This window comes from Aythya marila (assembly GCF_965140915.1).
Source record: "Aythya marila genome assembly, chromosome: 10".
NCBI classification, from domain to species: domain Eukaryota; kingdom Metazoa; phylum Chordata; class Aves; order Anseriformes; family Anatidae; genus Aythya; species Aythya marila.
Window position 1 is genome coordinate 12762379 of NC_139051.1, and position 22350 is coordinate 12784728.

The following is a 22350-nucleotide window of genomic DNA, read 5'->3' on the forward strand; positions in this document are numbered from 1 at the left end:
TCTCCTGCTCGGAAGGCTGGTGGCTGGACATTTCTGACACCAGGATGAGTGAGCAGGCATCTGTGTCATGCTGACCGTGACACCACGGAGGAGACATCCCAGCCAGTGTCCTCAGGAATTAAACATCTCCTCTGGCTGGGCAGGAGCCTGAGCTCTGGCTTTGGAGCACTCAGCTCACAAGCACCCTTGGAGTGTGCTGGAGTGTTTGCAGCAGAGAGGGCAGGGGGTGGCTGGTGGGAAGGTGGAGGTTAAAGGGAGAGAGAGGAGTTTCCAGAGAAAGGGCTGGACTGTTTGCAGCTCTTGTTTCCCTTGGATGTGTCACCTGCAGTGGTTTCAAAACCAGTGCTACTTAAATGGTGTATGATTAGATAGACTTAGCTCCTATTTCAGGTTGTGAATGGCAGCTATTTTCTGCACTGCAGTGGATGCTAGAGCTCAATCAGGTCTGCAGGGCAGCTTCCTAGGCACTTGGTGGGGTAGATATAAGGCAGTCATTGAGTAGAACATACAATGAGCTATTTTGTCCAAGGGGTATGATGCTGCTAACCTGTTGGGCCTATTTGATGTGTAAGGGAGAGGAAATGGGGGAGAGGATTATCTATTAATGAACATAATCAGATGTTGAATGTAAATATGGACTACAGACTATCATCCAGGGGAAAGATCCACCACTAACTACAACGCTTTTGTTCTGCCTTCAACAGAATCAGACCTGAAAACCTGGGGCTGGTAGAAAATGAAATATTTCCTACCTCAGGCAGCTTGTGTAAGGCAGAAGTGTGTGCAGGCACGCAAAGATGATCTCCCAACTTAACAGGCAGCAACAGATGCAAGCTCATGCTAGCAAAGTGGTGGCCTCGGGACTCTAACACATCCCTAGAGGATGCTTGGATGTGGTAAATAAATGATTTTGCAGTGCAGGCTGTACCCTCATGCTTGGTGTGACTGGCTACTCACTCCACACTGCACCCCAAAAGAACAGCCCCTGGCTTTGTGGAAGAGGCATTTGAAAAGAAGGAGCAGAGATGGTCCCAGAGAACTGCATGTTTCTCCTACAGCCTTGCCCTCAAACTCAGAGCTGGACACCAGCTCAGATGCCAACACATGGGCCTGGGTACCAGTAGCTGTCCTGGTCACAGGCTCACTCTGGCTCTCACCTCAGCTTTCTGCAATTCTAGCCATGTTGTCTGTTCACAATACAATGGGACCGCTCCTGTCTGATGATTGGGGTTGATACCTGGAACAAGTTCCCCGGTAGTTTCACCTGCTTGGTAGATGCTCTGCTCATTCCCCAAACTCCTTAGAGTGGTTACAAGCTGCAGACCTGCCCCTCAGCTCTTACACAGCTGAGGAAGACTCTGCAGGATCAGATCCTGCTGGTGCTGCAGGGGTGCTGATGCCCAATCTGTGCATGCCATTGTCAGGCTGTTCCTGGAGGGGTGCATGGCTTGAGCACACTTCTTGGATCAAGTCCCAGCTACAGCATCCAGGCTGCCAAGCACTGCAGCCAGAAACACTTACCTCTCACCTGGAATAGGCTGCGTGATATATTTAGAAACCCACTTTTTTCATTGTTTTTAATTACATTCAGCTTTTCTGATAGTCCTGCTGGTGGTCGGCCACACAGTTTTTAGAAAATGCCACCCAGCAGCGTGTGGGCCCTGTGTCTGCCTGTGAGCCAGGTCCCATCTGGCTGTAATTACTAGCTTCACATCAGCAGAAGAATGTAATATTTAAACACAAATGTTCGATGTTTGCATAGAAAACCTTGGGATAGAAAGCTCTTGATGATCAGCCTGCGGGAGAGGAGGTGGGGCTGCTGCAGGTGAGCCTCGAGGTGTATCAGTAGAGTTATAACAAGACTTTGTGGGACACATAGAATCATTGAATCATAAAATATCCTGAGTTGAAAGTGACCCATAAGGATCATCAAGTCCAACTCCTGGCCCCTCACAGGTTTACCCAAAAATTCAGACCATGTGACTAAGAGTACAGTCCGAACGCTTCTTAAACTCCGACAGGCTTGGTGCAGTGACTATGTCCTTGGGGAGCCTGTTCAAGTGTGTGACCACCCTCTCGGTGAAGAACCTCTTCCTGATATCCAGCTGAACCTCCCCATTATCTCCCCCTTATTTTATTTTTTTTTTACACACCTTGAGATGGCTTTCATTCATGATGCCACCACGTGGCTGGTGGCTGTTTCTTCCTGGACTTTTCCTTGTCATTTTATACCAACAGGAGGTTCGCGCAGATGCAGGCTACCAAATGCCTCCTCGCTGTCTCAGGGGGGTTCAGGACTTTTTTTCTGCAGCTTGTGCACCCAAGGCAAGCAGCCTTACTGTCGTCATTGCCTCTGAGAAGCATTGCTCATCTCGGCAAACTTTAAAGCCGCATCCTGACAGACCAAAATAAATCAATCAATAAATAAATCGTCCGTCTCGTCTACTGGATTCTGCAGTTTATTTCCTCGGTGCTGATGAAAAATAGTTGGATGCTTAGTAGCTTCATGAGACTAATTATGATAAACGGTCCCATCGCTGCTAATATCCGGCCATTAATTCCCAGATGGAGCTGCAGAAAATGTCAGGAATGGAAATGTCAGCTCTCTAAAAGGACCTGGCAGGTATTGAAGTGGGGACTGGAGCGTCAGCAGAGGAGGCAGCAGAGGGAGAGACAGGAATTAGCCGGATGATGATACACATTCAGAAGTTTTACTTTTTCTAACTTGATCACCCAGTTTCTCCTAGTTATATCTCCTGCAAGCAGTGCCATGACCATGTCTTCCTTCAAATTTTTGAGCTCTGTTCCCTTCACTGAGGCAAAAGACTTGGTGCCTACTAAGTGGATGACACTTCCTTTGAGGGGAGGGAGCTCAATCTTAAGCTTCAGGAGTCTCTTTCCCATACAGCTCCCAGAAACGTGACTTCTTGTAATGCTGGCAGGAGTGACCAGCAGCACCACTGACCTGAGCGCCCCATGGCACCTGGTTCTGATAACAATGGCAGGTTACTTTGGCCATCACGTGAGGGTGATGTGCGACTTGCCAAGGCCTCTGATACTGAGCCCAGTGGGACACACTTCCAGATGCCAGACACTGCAGTGTCGACTCTTTTGTCTCCTTTCTTCTCCCAAGGCAGCAGTGGCCATTGCTGGACTCAGACATCACCCAGACATGGCTTCTCTGCAGGCTGCCATACAGGACGGGCACACCAGTAACACCCATTACACCCAGTGCAGGCCAGGGAGGCTACTTGCAACAAACGGTCAAGCTCATCTTCCATTTTTCTATCAGTTTCATGTTTGCATTCACATTCATATTTATGTTATTGCAATATTCACAGTTGCATACAAAAACAAACAAACAGAACAAACAAACAAAAACAGAAAACAGCAAAAACACTTGTTTTTTTTTGCTTTCTACCAATAGTTTTTAATGTTTTCCTCCTGTGTTAGACACAGCTCTTTACTTTCTCTACTAAGCAGGAAGGCACTTCAAGAATAGATGCACCAGCCACACAGATGATGTGAAAGCCCAGATATTGATGATGCTGTTACTAACGGCAAGAAGTCAGGCTGACAGTTCAGTGCAATAAATCAGCCAACAAACAAATGTCAGGAAGATAAGTTTTGAAGTCATTCTAAATCCCCAAATGTTGGGTTGTCATCTTGTGTGGAAAACCACCACTCTGACACATTGGCATGCTCAAGCCTCTGTTTCTGTTCTTGTTAGACTTATTCTAAGACCTGATACAAAGAAATACATCTATTTTAATAGAGCCCATCTATTTTATTCAGTCCATTGGCTCAGGCCTTGCTTTTTACAGCTTTTGCAATATTATTGTTCAGATGAGGAGCTATTCCAGCTTTTGGCACATGCTTTCAAGTGGAAAAAATCCAAGCAGGTCGGGGATTCCTTGATAAAATGCCAGTTGGTTGAAATAAAGTTTTTGTTTGTTTTGTTTTTGTAGAAATTCATTAGTTTGAGCAATGCTGTTTGTCAGCAAAGGATGGAATTTTCACCCCAAACCAAATGATTTGGACACTTACCTGTTGGGTAACATTGAGCCTGATCAGTCTGGTCCAGAACACAGCATTGAAGGGAGGTTCCCCACACCCTGCACTGAGCACCCAAACCACAGCCCTCCTGGTAGGGAGCCAAGATGCCTCTGCTTCTCTCATGAAAATCTTGATGTTCCTCAGGAGGCTTCAGGGAAAAATGACCTTCAGGTCATTTCCTCCAGTCTTATTTTTTTTTTAAAAAAGGTGTTCTCCTGACCTGCCTGAATGCACAAAGTTAATAGGCTGAGGACCTCGGTCCCTGTATGTCGTCTGGGAAAGCCGGAGTTGTAAGACTGCTAGTATCTCTTCAGAAGTGGCTTGCAGTTCTTTGGGGATGGTTTTCACCGGAGGCGGGTGATACATTTCCTAGAAGAGAGCAGTTCTATCTATAGTTTCCTGAGTGTCGTGTTTTGCATGCTTGAAGGTTGTTTGTATTTCTGAGATTTCTGCAGAGTGCCAGGAAATGTCACCTCTCAGGCTACATTCCCAGCACAGACTGGCCATATTGGCTTCCTCGTGAGGCAGAACCTGCTACTCTTACCTTGGATGACTCGTGTCCCAGCTGCCAACAGCCTCCTCTCCTCAGCAAGAGCTGCTGACACCTGCTTTGCTGCTCCTGGAGGCCAGGAGTTAGGCTAAGGGCTTGATTTTGATGCTTTCTCCAAGGAAGATGGAGAAGTGCCAGGACCATGTCTGCTGGGGTGGGGAGCTCTGGTGCTCCAAGTCCCCCGTGAACATCCTGACAGATCAGGTATCTGCCCAGGTATCCCCTCAGGCTGCATGAAACCTGGCTGCCCATCTGGCTGGGGTTTCTGAGGTATTAAGGGTCCAGCTGCAGGGGATTTGGGAGCCAGAGGGTGGAATCCTCAGGAAAATCTCTGAAATCAATATCCCAATAAAAGTACATGTAGGTTCTTCTTAGAAATATCTCCCAGCTCGCTGGTGGCTGACAGGATTTTTCTATTTGTGGCCATATAGAGAAGATGGCAGCATTGTATTAGAGATAGTTCTGGCCAATTCAGCCAAGAAAAACCTATTGCAAGCTTTGCTGACCATCTCTGCTGAGAGCTCATCATCTGAGGCTTGCTGAGCTCCGTCACCACCACTCCCTCCTGCTCAGGTGTGGCCCTGGCAACCCTTGCTACCAAATTCCTATTTCTGGTCAGCCCCATGCATTCTGTGCACTTTCCATGGAGAAGCAACCAACGCCTGCAAAATCCTCTCTGAAGCCTTCTGGATGGGCTGGCGGTGGGATCCTGACTGAGAGAATGTGCCCTGGGGAGACGCTTTGCTGCAGCATGGTGGTGGAGACGAGGGAGAAAAGTAACCAACACAAATATTCAAGTCTCATTCATTGTTTGAGATTAAGGGGAAAATTAGAGTCTGAAAGCACAGAATTCACAGCTGGCTGGTATGAACTGCTACGCCAGTCCCAGCCTTTGTGAATTCAAGGTAACCATCTGCCCTGCGTTGAGAAAGCTGTGACAAGTAGTAGGAATATAAAGGTGAATTTGTCTTGATGTTGCTTTCCCAGAAACAAATTACATTTTCAGGAGAAAGGCATCAGGCAACATGAAGCCAGACCTCATCCTGTCTCTCCCTGCTTTGTGATTTCCTTGTGGGTTTGCATTTTTGGGGGTTGATCTAAGTAGATTCTGTCAAATGTACCGTTAGTGTTGTCAACATGTGGTGTTTTACTCCAGATTAATGCTGTCTCTTGTGTGTGGGAACACACGTAGGTGTGGAGACAGAGAAATCTAGGGCCTTATTCTCCAGTGGCCTTGTGTTTAGAGGATCATTTACACCTTCAGCAAAATGCGTGTGGGGTGGGTATGGAAACACTGCTAAATCTGAAGGTGCTCGCCACCCACGTTGGAGAGGTGCAAGTGATGAAACAACTCACGCATCATCTCTGAGGTCCACAGAAGTTGGGCATTTTGGTATTTTATTATTCCTCCTATAACTAGAGGAAGGCCATTCCCTGTAAGAGTGTATTTGTATGTAATACTCTGCCCTGGTGTTTTCTGAGCTGGTTTGGGGGTAGATGCTTCCGAGCTAAAAGAGGTGAAAGTTGAGGGGAGGAAAAGTGCCTACAACAGCTCTTGGACAATACAAAGCAGAGGAGTCAGGCTTTTCAGGCAAAGAAGAGAAACAAGGTCTTGTAAATAGAGCCTCACTGATCAAGCTAGTCCAGTAGAAACTCAGGAACCTGTCCTTGGAGAACCATTTTCTTGGGAGCTCATCACCACCTGTAACTACTGGCAGACCTGTGGTCTGGAAAGAGCACATGGGAGAAAAAGAGCAGGAAGAACTGTCAGAAGGAAGACAGAGCTAAATGTTTTGTGCCAGCCCAGCTGGGGAGAACATCTAAGCTCAGGCTGAGACAAGGAGGAACCACAAAGACGTTCAGCAACACTGCAGCTGGCTATGCCAAATGCCAGCCACTACCACTTTGGATCTGCTGGTGGAAATGGGACATGGTATTGGCACACCCTGCTGCACCCATGGGGAATGAGTATCTCGGGAACCAGAAGATCCTTTTGAAGGCAGATCAGGAAATGAAACAACCATCACTCAGGACATTGATAGGGAGCATGATCGACTGCACACCCGTCTAGTTTCTGTTCTGGCTTGGTAGGTTTTTGAAGGTCCATCCAATTGAAACTGTTTGGTTTTCATCTCCTGGCTTGCCGAAGCATTTTGTATCAAACTTTGAAAGCCTGGTCAAAAATGAAGCAGAGCTAACCAGAGGGACAGGAAGACCTGCTGTGAATTCAAACCCACTGCAAGGGGCACAAAGCTGGTGTGAAAATTTTGGTATTTTCCCATGCAAAGTGCAATAGAGCTTCATCCTTGGATCCTCTGGGCCAAGAGGCACAATCTGTGATACCACCCCTGGGATCTCCAGGAAGAACCATAATTACATTAAACTTAATCAAGGCAAGCCAGCATGTGCTCCTTTCTTAAATTAAGCAACGAGGCCATCAGTGTAATCGAGAACCTACTCCTGGGGGTTTCTTAAGCAAATTCGGGGATGACAGAAGCGCTTCCCTCCTAAACTCCAAGACCTGGCAGGGTGAGGAGATGGTGCTCATTGCCTGGGCTCTGCTGCCTCCTGGTGGCACAGCCCCTTGCCCCGCTGCCACACAGCCAGGACACGGGCCTGATCCTATGTCCCCCTAGACAGGACACAAAGCATCTCCAGGGCTACCCAGGAAGCCCTGCTGAGCTATCCCCACCTGGCTGTGCTTTTGAGTACTTAGCCCCAAAGCAGTTGTCCATCCAAACCTGTTCATCTCCCTGGGGCTGCATGAGGATGCGAGCAGGGTGAGCTCTTTCCTCCTGCAGCCCCTCGTTTTGCCGGGTGTCTGCCCAGCTGGTGGTCATTATGTTCTCCAGGGGCACATCCCATAGGGTTAGTCAGCCCTCCCAGCTGGCGTGACCCAGATGATGTGATGGCTTAGGACGTTCACGGGTACATAAACTCAACTGTAAATAACCCCAGGGGCTGGCAGCCCTGTGAGGCAGAGGCTGGTGATAGCTTGGTGGTGGTGGTAGCCTCTGCTAGTGGTTTGGTGGTGGTTCTATGGCAATGGTGGCTCTGTGGTGACCCTATGGTGGCAGTGGCAGTTCTGTTGTGGCAGTGGTGTCTCTGTGGCTGTGAAGGTGGCCCTATAACGGTGGCCTTTGTGGCAGCTCTGTAGTGCCAACGGTGACTCAAAGTGAGTGATTGCTCCCCTTTAGCGGTAGTGGCATCTCTGTAGTGGCTTTTTGGTGGCAGCAGGGACTCGGAGGTGACTCTGTGGTAGCCCTATGGTGATGGCGGGCGCTCTGTGGGGGCAGCTCTGAGGTGACCTTACGGCAGCAAGCAGCGGCCGCGTGGCACTGACTGGGGGGGACTCTGCGGTGCCAGCTCGAGCCCCCAGGTCCCCCGTGGTGGCAGTGGAGGCCCTGCGGTGCCATGGGCAACCCGGGCAGGGCTGGGGCAGCGCGGCCGTTGGCAGCAGCGGCCGCACGGGGCCGCCACACGGACGAGCCCGAGCGCCCGCGGCGGATTCCGGCCCCCGGGCAGGCACCGTTGGCGCTCGGCCCCTCCGTTGAGGACGAGACCGGCCACCGGGACAGCCCCCAGGCCGGGTTAAGGAGCGGGTAGGGCAGCGGAGGGGCTCTGGGTGAGACACGGAGCGGGACGGTGAGGGCGTCCCCCGGGCGGTTTCCAAGGCGCCGCGGACGCCGCCCGGGTGCTCGGCGCTCCCTCAGCTCCCTTCTTTAAGGCACAAGGAGGGCTGGAGGTGGTTAAAGGGGTTTGTTGAGAGCTCGTCGGTATGGAGCTCATGGTATGGGGCTTAAATTAGGGCAAAAAAAGGAGTTTCTGCGCGGTGATGGTGTCTGATGTGGGGTTCTGGCTAGCAAGAGATAAATAGATTTCAGATTGATGGCTGTTAGGTTTCGATCTGAGGCTTTGCTTAGGGGGTAGCTTATTTTTAAGTACTCTTCTGTTGCAATTTTTAAGGCCGATTTGAATGTTATTAGAAAGAAAAGAGGCTTTCTTAGAGCGTTTTGTTGAAGCTTTGCATCAAAGAATAGAAGTAGAGACAACAGATCAAAAGTTGTTGCCAGACATTGAGAAAGACACACAGGAGTTTCTCTTCTCAGATATGTAAAGCCTGGATTTACTGAGAAATTGTAATTATAGTTTTGCCACGATGACACACAGACGCTGTAGCTGATGTTGTGTCAGCAGTGCCATTAGGATATGCTCTCATTTTGAGTAGCTCAATTTAGCCTAACACAGCACACCTGGTATATCTAGGAGATGCTGTTCAGGTGTGGGAGACCCTGACTGAGCAGCTGGGGGAAATGTGTGTTTTGGCAGGAGAAAGATTTTCAAAGCTTCTTGTGGCTAAAGCTGGGGCCAGGTGGGTGTTTGCTGTTGCAGGGAGGTGCTCCTGGATGCTGGGGTTGAGGGGGTTTTGGTGTCTGTGGAGGACCTGCTTTCAAGCAGAAACCTTCAAAGCTCCCCACATCTCATCACTTTGCAATGAGCTGGCTTGCTCAGCTTTGAACCTCGCCTTGTCAGCGGGCAGCTCTGGCCCTTGTGGGCTGAGGGAAGTGCTCCCCATGGGAAGGCAGAGAGAGCTGCAGAGGTGGCCGGCGGCTGGAGTGTGACACCAACAGGGCTCGAGCCAGGTTTGCCGCTTTTCTCCAGCGTCTCTTGGACAACAAAGAAATTGTCAAGTGCTGGCTGTTTCACACTGCCTGAGGTTGCTGTAGCAGATCTGGATGAAACCTCAGGCAGCTGACAGACTTGACAATCCATGCCAAGTCCTCCTGCCCACAGATGGGAGCCCTGGGTCACCACAGGACAGAGATTTGGGAGGACATCCCTGGAGCCTGGGTGCTGTTCTTCTTTCTGGGGGAGCTGGAGGCTGGGAAAGAGCACGTTGCTCCACAGTAAACCCCTTGGCACAACATCTAGGTTGAGTGAAAGAGAGGGGGTCTCTCTTTTTCTTAAACCAGCGTGGAGCCCATTTCTGGGAGCTGGGTGGGAGCACCAAGCCGCGTGCTGGGAAACCTCCTTGATGGTGGTGGGCTGGCTGGAAAGCAGCATTCCCTCTGTGTTCAGCAGTTCTCCATCTCTCAGTCAGCTGTAGCATGCTCAGACAAGCTGTTTCACTCAGCTGGCTGACAATAAAACACTGGAGGCCTGGTTTTGTTCTTTAGTTTGGGTGGTATGTGTCAGTTTTGTGTCAGCAGTTACCAACACCGGACCCTCTCTCTGCACATCTGCAGGAGCGTGACAGGTGTTTTCAAGCTGGAAGCCAACTAGAATTTTGTTTAACTGTGAGCAAAGGGCTCAGGAGGGACTGCACAGAGGTGTGAGTGAGTACCTAGGGAGCAAAGCAGCGAAGAGTTAGCCCTGGTGTGGGCAGGCTTAGTGCATGCTTTCTCTGTCTTGCGTGCTTGGCCATAGCTTGCAGCAGCCTCGCCATGGGTTCTGGGCAGAGATTGCTAGACCTGCTAAAAGGAGCACGGGCTAAAGGTTTGGATGAGCCTTGCCTCTTGGAGATTGCGTTTTGATTTGGCTGGGTTATGGATTCTGGTCCTAAAAGGTAAAAGCACAGTAAGTCACACTGCCACCTCTGCCCCTTCTCCCGGGAGGGATGCTCAGGTGATGAGGCAGGAGAGCCGCAGCAGGGCTCGTTCCGCATTGCTGCTGTTCTCTGTGCCGGTGCAGCCGGCAAGGAGTCCAGCAGCGCTTCATCAGGGATCCTTGCATCTTGGCTGATACCAATCAATCCTGCTGGGCTGCTAAAATAGATGTGGCCACAGCATAAAATAGCTAATAAAAACAAAATCCTCCGTGGAAAATTCATTCTTCAAGGTATGAGGTTCCAGTTGCCATGCCAGAGAGAAGCTGAGAGGAGAAAGATTTGAGATTTTCCTAGCTTGAAGGAGGGGAGAAAGTATTATTGATCTCATCTCCCAAGCCTCTGCAATCTGTTCGTTCACTCTGTGTCACTTAAAGGATTCGCATCATGGTAACCTTGATTTATTATCCGATTTCTTTTTTGATTCAGCCTCTCAAAATTGTGCACTGGCTTGAACCTACAGTAATAAACCCACACAGTCATTCCCTCTTATCTTAGGCGTGCATGTAATGCTTTCTCTGCTATGTGTACCTGATTCATTCTTGCAGACAGACAGCAAGGTGAATTTTAAGAAAAAAAAAATCTGATCAAGGGTGTAGGCTGGGCACAGCTTTCACTCTGTCGAAGAGCAGAGGGCATGGCAGGAAGGGGCAGTGTGCTGTCACCTCGCAGTCAGTGGGACCAGGCAGGTACACACCAGCAGTGGCCTACAGGAGCAGGTGAGATTTTCCTAAGGATTAGCTGCAGCGAGATGATTAACTCCCACTCAGCATCCTGCTGCGGTGGCTTGGCCCCCAGAAACAAGCAAGGCAGGTGCACGAGTCTTAGGAAGGGTGCAGGATGCAAATGTACTCATGTAGAGCTAGGTGAGGACTCTGGGTCTAGCCCTGAGCAGGAATTGATGAATAAGCCATATCATGGTCAGAATAGCATCGAGAGACTCTGCGGAGGGCTTTGACTCATAATTTATAGGAATAAGCTATGCGGCTATGTGTGGTGGTGCTGTCAGCACATGTGTGTACAGGCTGGAGGGGCTCGTGTTACTTTAGCTGTACTAATTAGTGACACTAGGCATCTCTGTGTTTAGACAAGCCTAAAATCAAGGGTTGCATTATCATCATGCCAAAAGTCCGAGGGCTGCTCTTAATTAGTTTCTCTCAGTGCATGAAGGTTTTTATAAAATACAGCCATGCAGCTGTGATATTTGCCTGGACTTGCAGCTCCTGAAGTGGAAGAATAGGAATTATTTGTGAGCTGAGATCACCAGCAAAATTATCCCCTGCAGGAGGATAGAGAGGGGAGCTTCTGGCTATATTTTAATATTCGTCAGGCAATACTTAAACACCTCTCCTGAATTATTTAAATGAAAGAGTCAGACCTCACAGCAGAGTCACCGTGTTGGTATCTAGGCTGTAGCCTACTCCCACTGGAGTCAAGTGTGACAAGGTTTTTAAGGGGGTTTGGTACAGCAAAAGTAGCACTTCTGTTGTAGTCCCAGTTTACTCAAATCCTCCTGGCAGCCTTCTGCATGTTGCCACAGATCCGGGAAGCCCCTGCTGCTTCAGGAGAGCAGCTCTTCGTGTGCATGCTGTTGGCTTTTCCCTCCAGAACCCATTAGGAATAATAAAACGTTCTCTTTCCCCAGGGTTAGTGAGCCATCCAGCCAGCCATGTGAGACCAATGGCCCCCAGGTCTTGAAGGCAGCACTTGGTACCAAAGCAGGGGGCTGAATCTACCTTGTTACCCACTCATCTTCTTAGCAAGCCAACAATATCCAGCACAGTGGGGGGTGTGTGGAGGAGTGCCAAGGATGATGTTTAACAGGCTCGATGTCTTTTCGCAGTAGCAAGCCCAGGGTTGCATCGCAGCATTGTTCTCCTTGGAAGATGGATAAAGCAACGAAGGATTTGATGAAATCTCTGGGTAGTAGCCCCAGCCCTCCCTGTACCAGTGGTGAGGCTTCACGCTTGGACAGCCCAAGAATGAATTTGTTGCTTCCCAGTAGCTGCATCAAGGAGGCAAAAAAATACTCAGCCTTTAGACAAAAGGCTTACTCTGTCGTCACTCCAGGAGCCTCCAGCATCTCAGGGGTAAGTGCAAAGAGCAATTCTTTTTCTACCACTGACCTTAAATGGAAAAAAAAGTGTACCTATGGTGCACCTGGGATGAAGAAATACAGCTTTCATTCCAGGTCCTAGCCTTCGCTTTGTTCAGAGGCTTTTGTGCAGGGCCTTGACCCTTACAAAGTAAAGCCATAAGGCTCTTCCTGATCACAGATGTGCTGCTCTCCTCAGTGGCCATTGCCGTCTCGGTCTTCATGGTGTTGCTGGGTTTAGGATACCAGTGCAGCAGGGCAGACCAGGCAGAAGATATCTCGAAGTAAAACCCTGGTGACTGCCTGCAGCATCAGTCCACATTTTAAGTTGACTTCAGGCTGCACATTGATGACAAATCCCCTGCTTCTCTGCATGTTGGACTGAAGTTCCCAGGGTTGTGTGCCTCTCTGAGCCGTTTCTGACTTATTAACAGTCTCATTTGTCCCTAAAGCTCTGGTAAAGTGAGTTTTATTTATTAGTGGACACCTAAGCCCATGCTCCCACTGTGCTATAACTGCTCTGTTATCTCTGACACTTCCCTCATTGTATTTCAGGATATTTGTGCTGCCCCTCGTATGTACCATGCTTTAGTAAAACAGGCGGACCTCGAACAGCACACCCCTAAAGGTAAATATACTGAGAGGAAAGGTGACGTGGCAAGAAGCAGAGCCATGAGCCTTATGGGTGCTTGTGCTAAGTGTGCCAGGAACAAGGCTGATCATTATGGGTTAGTGCACTGCTTTCATTCTCCTCTCAGTGCCAGGAAAGGTGCTGAGCTGCCTGAATGTCCCATGAAAATGAGTTTCATGTACAGGTAGAGCGATGTTGTCTGAGTGGGTGGTAAAACCATGCTCCCTTTTCTCCTGGATGTAGCCACCCCCAAGGTTCAGGGTGGAGTGCGTTGCTGTCTATGGCAGTTTGGTCCCAAAATCCCATGTGGAGTTTGGCATGTGGCATTCAGCAGAGCCATATGCCAGGAGAGTGCTGAGTTTACGTGTGTTATTGTTAGGTGTGGAGCTGGCAGTGCCACTTCCCTGGTTATCCAGAGCAGTGACATGGGACCTGCCTTCTAAAGCCATATTCAGGATCTGGGTACTGTAGCCAAAATCATAATCCTCTCTCATTTATTCATTCTGCATCCAAATGTGCTCCCGAGTGCCTTGTTCTCTCTTTGATGCAAGGGATCATCATGCATACTGAGCTGCTGGTCCCACCTGCTTATGAAAGCTTGTTGTCTCGTGGATGCTCAGATACAGGCACAGAGCATAGCTGAAAAGTCTGCTGGCACTCTCCTTGCCCCTAGAGCATTCCTGGGGGTATGGATCATAGGCTGACAGCAAGTGGGGAGAAAGTGTGCATTAGAGAGGATTTTAGTCTTAGAGAGATGGTAACTATATATACACCACTTTCCTGTGCTTAGAAGTGACATTTATTTTCATGAGTGAGGACAAATGATTGCATCCTCAAGTGAATCTTGACAAGACAGACTCATCCCTAACAAGTGCAGACAGATCTCTATTTATGATCTGCTGCTTCTTCAAGGGGGAAGAAGCTATCAGGCTGGAAATGTAAATGCAAATGAAACACTAAGTATTGGCATAAATAGTTGATAGTGCACAAAGTGCCATAATGGATGGTGCCATGGATTTTGCAACAATGGAGTGACAAAATTGGAACAGCTGTGCTCAAACAACAAATACAAATCAGGGCCATTCTGCGAAGACCCCAAGTGAGAGATGTGCATGAGGCTAAAGGAGCAGTAGTAAACCCTCTGCATTTTAGGGATTCCTCAAAATTATCGTAAGCTTGTGTATTGGTATGGACAGTGCAAATATTTAGGATCCTGTTTATTCCATGTGAGGGAGAGGAGAATAGAGGGAGGAGTCAGCTATCTTCTTGAGTCCCTAAGCAGGAAGTGTACAGCTACAAGGGTGCTGTCGGGATCCTCTAATAAGGTCATTTGTTTCTCTTTCTTTAGAGGACCCTCTCGGGTCAGGAAATGTGTGTGGTTTCAGCACTGTTGGCTGCTCAACACCATTACCTTGAATTCAAGGGGTCTCAGCCCTGATGCAGACAGAAGCACATTGTTGCAGGGTGAAGGACTGGGACCAAAGCTTGACTTCCACAATACACATTTAAGAACCAGAACCTTAAGATTCTCCTTGGTCAAACGTGAAAGTTCATCAAATGAAAAGCTCTCACTCCACCAAAATCTTTTTTTTTTTTTTTTTTTTTTTTTGGCTCAGTGTTCAGCTCTGTCTAGGGAATAGTGCTTTTTAAAGCTCGCATGCAATTACTTAATTTAGGTTAAGCTTCAAATTCCCAGTTTGCTGCTGTTCTATTATTTGCAGCTTGTTTAGCTATACAAACAGTTTGGTTTATTTATGGAGTAAATGACATGGTTTAATTTCAGCCAATTCTTGGAAATGCATACTTTTTGCTTAGTCCACATTTCCATTGAGAACATTTGGCTGAATTGTGAGATTGTTAGCTGTTTAACCCATTTTTTTTCCTCACACCACTGCTGATGTGAGTAGGAGGTTTGCTTGAGCAAGCTACAACTGAACCTTGCTCTCAGAGCAACCTGGTGTAACAGGGGAATCCCACCCTTTTCTCAGACTGAGGGAAGCCATGCACTAGAAACAGAACCTTGCCCACAGTCACATAAAAAGTCTGCAGCAAAGCTGGGAACGGATCTCCTCCAAGCCAGATCAGTGCCCTGCATGCTAATAAGGCTCATTAGAGTCAGTCTCAGACTTCTGTGCCATCGTTTTAATAGTGAAAAAACATAATGACATCTTGCATTGGGCAGAAAGATCTTCCATCTCCAAGACATTAAAGTTTGTTTCCCCTTTACCTGTTGTATTTCTCTCTCACAAATCTAGTGAAGCAACTTCTGCAGATAACCCAGTAGATAGCACGGTGCTCCTGTGTGTGTGGATATAAAGTGGAGTGATGTCTGGTGATTTCAGATGTTTACTTCTCTTTGTTTCTTAGTCACAACCTTCAAGATGCCTGAGGACTTTGAAAGTGTCCTGGATGCGCAAGTGACTGGACCAACCACTAAGAACCTCATCAAGTCAGATTTCCCAGTAGAGTCATTTAAGCCCAAAGTGCAGATTGCCTTCCAAAGGCTTCCAGGGCAGTGCCCTCGGAGGATTGAAGTAGAGAGGTATGTAAGCAGAAAGTGGCTGAAGACTTCATCATGGAATGGGCTCAGCAGGTTAAGGTGTTGATTCCTGCTTTTATTAGCTGGCATATAAAAAATCCCTAGGAAAATACTGTCTTGTAAGGCAGTGGTGTCTGAAATGGAGTGTGTGGACCCCAGAGGGTGTACAAGACAATTAATCCACCGAGGAGCAGCAAGAAAATATTTTTGTACCATTAATAAATAAAATAAAAAAATTAAAATACTGTTTATTTAATCTTTTTCTCCTCTCTTTTTAATTTATATTTTTGTTTGTTTTGTAATGTATGCAATATATTAGTACATGTCCATTTATTTATAAGTTATATACATATATAGGTTAGTGTTAAAAACTTTTTACTGATAGAGGTGCATGATCAGAAAGTTTTGAGACCACTGCTCTATGGGTTTTGTACCATTTCTGACTGCTCAGACTGCACTGTTAATTTAGAATTACACCCAAATAATCATCTTTGTGATAAAAAAGCTTCTCAGTTCCTGGTTCTGCCTGGCCCCAGTGCTCATTGCAGTTCTCCTGCTGCTTGTCCCTGTCCTGCCAGTTGAGTCAATTGAATTGTGGGTGTGGGAGTTCCTGACATCAACAGAATCACAGAATTGATTCTGGGTTGGAAGAGACCTCAAGATCATTGAGTCCAACCTCTGACCTAACACTAACAAGTCCTCCACTAAACCATATCGCTAAGTTCAACATCTAAATGTCTTTTAAAGACCTCCAGGGATGGTGACTCCACCACTTCCCTAGGCAGCCCATTCCAACAATATTCAATGATACAATCCACATTTAAAGAAAAAACAAAAACAAAACGAAAACACCCACCAGCTAGTAAGTCATCTTGAAGAAGAAAGCAAGCCTTGCTGCTGGAAAAATTATTTAGAACAACACTGGTAGGATCCACAAAGAGCGGAACATGTGCGCGCTAGGTCTCTGAGAGTGCTCTCTGATCCAGCTGTTCTCTGCCATTGTGAGGCTGATCCCCACAGCAGTTGCTTTGGACTTGTCCTGGTTTCAGTTAGCACAGAGGTAATTTTCTTGGTTTCTAACTGAAACCAGGACAGGACTGAAACCAGATGCTTTTCCACATTGGCTCAGCTCAGTGTACACAGCTGACTGTGGCAGTTATTGTTGGCAATGGCAGTAGGCTGGCAATGGAGCCTCCTGCAACCCTGCTCTCAGTGTGTCAGCTTGTCAGATTTTAAAGCTCGGATGACCTCTTATGCCTTCTGGTAAGCCTGCAACATCCCGGTGCAAGGATGTGTAGAGCTATAGGTATGGGAGCCCTTCTAGATGCTTTAAATGTTTTTTTCTCCTATTCAATACAAAACAGGAGAAGACAGCTATATCTCAGCTTCGATGTTGCTCAGCTCTTGGCCAGTGAGGGGATAGACTCCAATCAGCTGATGCCAAGGCACCATGATCCTGAAAATATGCCAACTATTGAAGAGAAAAAAGATCCTGTCTTTCCTACCTACCTCCCACTAAAGGTAAGAAAACACATTTAGCACTTGTGATCTCATTGCTTATACCACAGGATGTTTCTGAGAATCACAGGATGCTTAGCTGTCACTGATACGACAAGGAATAAAGCAATGCTTTGGAACACTGGGCCCTGACAGATATCTACGTGATGGTGAGCATCCTCCACAGGGCATCCATAACTTCCATTATATCCTCGTTGAGGATGTTCCACATTGTCATCTGTGCGTTCAAATAGAAGGTATTGTTTCGTGTTTCCTTCTGGATGCAGTAGTCAACAGTATTTTTGTATGGAACCTCTCCAGGTGGTGGTCTCTCCCTTGGAGAGGCCTAGAGGTGCAGATATTGCTCTTTGTGAGAAAACTGTTGATCAAAGATCAGCACAGCTTTTCTGCCTTAAATGTTTTTGCTTTTTGTAGCCTGTTTAGGAACTGCAAACTTCTACAGCTTCCTCACAAGGGGAAACAGAGGGGCAGGCACTGATCTCTTTTCTGGTGACAGTGATAGGACCCGAGAGAATGACATGAAACTTCATTGGGGAAGTTCAAATTGGATATTAGGAAAAGGTTCTCCACTGAGAAAGTGGTGGGGCCCTAGAACAGGCTCCCCAAGGTAGTAGTCATGACAGCAAGCCTGTTGGTGTTCAAGAAGTGTTTGGACAACACTCTCAGACATATGGTTTGATTTTGGGGCAGTCTTGTGGGGAGCCAGGAGTTGGACTCAACGATCCTTGTGGATCCCTTCCAACTCAAGATGTTCTGTATTTTACTTCTTTCATTAAATTTTGTACCAGGTATTTTATTCTTTCTGAAACAAGACTTAATTTCACTCATGCCCTGGCTTTTTAGATATTTGACGATGAAGAGTATGACTGTCGAACATCAGAAGAGTGGATCTCACTAGGACTGGAGCCAGGATGTCCTGATAGAAAGCCAGTGCCTGGAAAAGCACTTTTACCTACAGATGATGTGCTGGGACATGGTAAAACTTGAATGAGTTACTGTTCAAGTGAGGCAGTGCTAACAATTATGGGCCCATTTAACAGAAGGGAACATAGATTCTGATGAATGCAGCTCTGAACACTAGAAAAGCAATAACTCATTCTGACCAGGTTAAAGCAGTCAGAGCAAGAGACCAAGGATCTCTATGACTGTCAGTCCTGACCTAGGCTGACTGTACATTTTAGAAATAGCCTCTGACTTTTACCTTCCTGTTTCTCTGCCTGTAAGTCAGTACAGTCAAAATTTTGCTTTATTGATATGTAGGCTGAAGTTAGCTTGAACATATTATATTTTGTCTGGATTTCAGGAAAGATCAGAAGTCAAGTGTAGTTTACAGTGAAAATCCAAGGGGTAAATCTGTGGTAAATTAAATGACGTGAATGTATGTTGTTTTCCTGTCACCCTGAGCCTTCCCAATGAGAAGACATTACTAGGTACACCTGTAGTGGAGTCCGGTTGTGACTGCAGCTCATATCAACACATATGCACAAGCTTTAGAAGCATAGGAGGTGGCACGAGTACTGACTGCAGCTATGGAGTAACCTCTGGAGGCTTAGCTGGCTGCAAAACCAAAATGTCTAAAAGCTAAGCTGTGTAAATTCTTGGGCAGCCAGCATGTGATGGCTGACTTCTGCTTGCTGTTTTTGTGCAGCTGCCCTGGGGAACACTACACCTGATCACACCCCAAAGGAGGGAAATGGAGGGCTCTGGTGTTGCAAACAATTGGCAATGCTGAACAGTGAGACCTGAGTTTGTTATTTAGCTGATCACAGCAGAAATGAGGTTGACAGAGATTGAAGCTAGTAAATGGATTTGACTGTAGCCATACCACTCTTATCAGAAAAGTGCTTGCTGTAGCCCTCTGGAAAAGGGCTAAAAATCCCCTAACCTGTTAGTTAGAAAAACTAACCCTGTTTTAATCCTTGATTCTTCTCTCAGAGGACCCCAAAAGCCAGAAATTAATCTACAAGTGGATTGATGTTGGCGTTCTGGATTATGATAAGGAGACAAAGCTCTACTTGGTCCATAAGACGGATGAAAATGGGATGGTGCGTGATGAAGAAGGGAGACCCATCCTCAATGGAGGAAAAACTCCAGAAGGTGTGTTTCAAGTAAGGCTTTTGGGGATCTGGCATATATTCAGAAAGCCAGTCCATTACCCACACTAGTCCTAAGCAAAGATGGGAGTGATGTAAAGAAGTCCTTTAACCCTCTCCCTGATACCACTTTTGACATGTCTGTTTAACCTGCCCTGAAAAACTTCCAGATGAGAGAAGTCCATACCTCATTTTGATAACCTATTTGAGGGCTTCCCTGAGGAGATGCCTTTGCTTTTTCTGTCTCTCACCATTCCTGCCTTTGTGACAACTTAAATATTGGTCTTTCTGGGCATTTTGAAGGGGATGTGGACAGATTAAGATGAAATTTGCACCTTTTGAAAGGCTTGGAGATGCTACTAATTCCATGCTCCTTGCTTTCCTCAGAATTTGTCCCTCGTTTTGATCTCCATTAAGCCAACACAGTTACATTGTCCCTCAGGTGTTGTCAGCACCACAAGCCATTCTGAGTTTTGTGTTCCCTGTAGACTTCTGTAAACTTCACTTTCATTTCCCAGGAAGAGCCCCGCTGCTGTCATGTCAGTACTGGGTGCCACGAGTTTGCTTGCTATTTCTGGCTGAAGATCCTCGAGTGTTTGCACAGCGGGTAGTTTCTGCCAACAACTTGCGTAAAAAGACAGAGGCACTGATGCTCTATCACCTGTATGTGGACTGCATGCCCACAGATGGACTAAATAGCATCAGCAAGAAGAGCCTGGGGAGAATGAAGCTGTGGGCTCTGCATACTCCCAAACTGAAGAAGGAGAAGAGGTAAAATATCAAGTAAATGTCCTGTGTCTCAGCCTTCAGCCCTGTTGTAAGGCTTCACAGGGGTATGAAGTGGGTGACATTTGAGGCAGATCCTGAACAGCCAACTCATAGCCTCATTTGGTTTCCAGCATGTGCGCATCTCTTGCCCCAAATGTCATCAGAAGTAGGTAGGATGGGAGGCCCGGTAACTGTGCAGGATGGGGTGAAGGAGATAGACTTCACGTGCAGATCCACTGAGCTGTGCTTACACATGCAGTTAAGTGGCCTTCAACAGCAGAAAGTTGGATGGAAATGACCTGGTTGACCTTGCTGTCTCCCTGTGCTTCCAGTGCACAGATCAGTCATTTTTGAATTGATTTGCAGACCACCAACTGCCTCCAGAGAGTTGGCTGTTTTTTGCTGGTGACAGTTCTACTTGTTAACAGCTCCAAAAAACAAATCAAAAGATCTGCACAGGGTGAAGCAAACAGAACATGAGATCTCCACCTGGATATATAATCGAGTGTCTCTTTGAGATGCAGTTCATGTCAGGAAGGCATTTTAAGAGTTCCTGGGTTGATGAATCATGAGCCATTAGTGGTTTTGCTGAGAATCAGCCATGACTGATTGCCCTGCTCAGACAGGAAGGTGTTAGGGTCCGTAGAGTCCACGAGCCTAAACGGAAGGGTAGGAGAGTAATTGGTCTCTGTGAACAGAAATATAGGCACAAAGAAAAGTACTATGTGTGCCTGAAGTGAAAGATGATGATTTCCTAGGGTAAGCAGAGCAGGCATTCAGCACTTATACACATGTTCTGGCTAAGGAAGCTAACATCAAGAGGTGTTCAGCAGGAGGCAGTTGGGAAGATGCTTCAGATACCCCTGCTTCTCCAGAATTGCCAGCTAGCTTCCTCAGCTCTTTGTTATTAACCCTCCCCTCTGTAATGCTTCTATGTCCGCATGCCCCCAGTAGAGATTTTGCTTTGATATGAAAAGACATTTGAGAAGGCTGCAGTCCTACTTCTAGGTCCCCATTTACCTCCAACATTAAATGTCGAGTTGATGGCTTTGATGGCTGTTCTGTTTTCTGCACAGCTGTGCTAATATATTTAGTACTAAGTGAGCTTCTGGGTTAATAGATCCAGGAATGAGTGAAGGATACATCTTGCATTAAAGCTACAGACACGCTTCAGCTTAGATATAGTGGGTTATCATTGTTCCCATGTCTTGTAACAGAGTGTTAGACTGTATGGGCTGTCTGGAGAAAGAAGTGAGATTAGACTATGAGCGCACCATGAACAGGATCATCTTTGACAAAGTCGTCACTTCCAAACCTCAGACGTTTTCTTACATCACCCTGCCAGACAAAGAGGAGAAGAAAGTATCAGAGAAAGGTATGGGATAGAGTGGAATAGTTTGAACTTGGTGTGCTTATAGGATGTCTGTCTATGATAGGTTTTATACCTTGTTACAGAAACTCTCAGGTTCACATTGATGATTAAGGCTCATAAGGGACAGCAGGAAGAGATGATATGAGACTTCTGAGTATGCTTGCTCTTTTTTAGAGTGTATTTGCATGTTCATGTTATCTCACTATAACACATTACCATCCATCAGCTAAGCTGCAGTAAGTCTGCACCTTTAATGGCACCAAATGCATGGCAGTATAATTAACTTCACTGTCTTTCACTCTGCACTATGCTAGGGCTGGCTGCCTTCTATTTGCTGTGCTCAGCTGTGGCATACTTCAGGTGTAAAAGAAGTCAGGCTCTTTTATGCTCTCACACTGGAGGGAAATGATCACAGTAAAAGGGATGAGGGGAGGGGTACTTTGTGCACTAAAATCTTCCGAAAATTGGAACGCCTTCAGGTGGTTTAGAAGTAGCTTGAGATGATCCAGCTGTGTTCTGAAGCCTCAATGGGAAGATTCCACAAGTCCTACATGTCAGGGACCAACAGTCCCTCAGCTCCTAACGGGAGGCTGCAGAATGTCTCTGCTGCAGGGCAGACACTCTTTCATTCAGCCATGTGATGAAACTTCTTTCATGATAAGGCTCGTGCACTGGAGGAGAGTCCTTTTCACGAGCCCTACCCTTAAAGGGATCTGTACTCTTCCTCTATAACAGAAATTGAGTTGCTGTTGCAAGTAATAATGTGTTCTTTTCTTTGGTGCCAGGGCTCATCTACATCCCAGACTACCCTTTTGGCAAACAACAAGCAGACTTCAATTTTGTCTCGCTCCTGACCAAGCCAGAAGTTATCCTTGTCCTTGCACAGGTTCATGATGAGTGCAACAAGGCAGCTACCATGTCTCTGTTTAATTCAACCTTAGCCAAGCATGTCAGCTTGGAGGAGTTTGAAGAGATCCAGATCCAGACCTTCACCCAGGTGAGGAAATGCTCTTAGTTCTGTGCTGAACAAACAGCCACATAGGGCTACACAGCCCCTCCTCTTCCCTCCTCATCTCCTGCAGATTACAGTCCTGGCTGGCACTTAACAGCTTTCTAGTTTGTT

General features: G+C 47.0%; 1 protein-coding gene across 1 annotated transcript in view; it reads left to right on the forward strand.

Moving 5' to 3' along the window:
* Nucleotides 1-12064: 12064 nt before the first annotated feature.
* The window catches only part of DNAH1 (dynein axonemal heavy chain 1), a 71683-nt gene continuing 61397 nt past the window's right edge, over nt 12065-22350 (forward strand). The window contains 10 exon segments of the mRNA XM_082768473.1: nt 12065-12301; nt 12862-12934; nt 15305-15479; nt 16841-16997; nt 17838-17970; nt 18930-19093; nt 19096-19102; nt 19606-19858; nt 21073-21230; nt 22013-22224. Of these exon segments, the coding sequence (XP_082624599.1) occupies nt 12098-12301; nt 12862-12934; nt 15305-15479; nt 16841-16997; nt 17838-17970; nt 18930-19093; nt 19096-19102; nt 19606-19858; nt 21073-21230; nt 22013-22224 (1536 nt within the window). The 5' untranslated portion in view covers nt 12065-12097.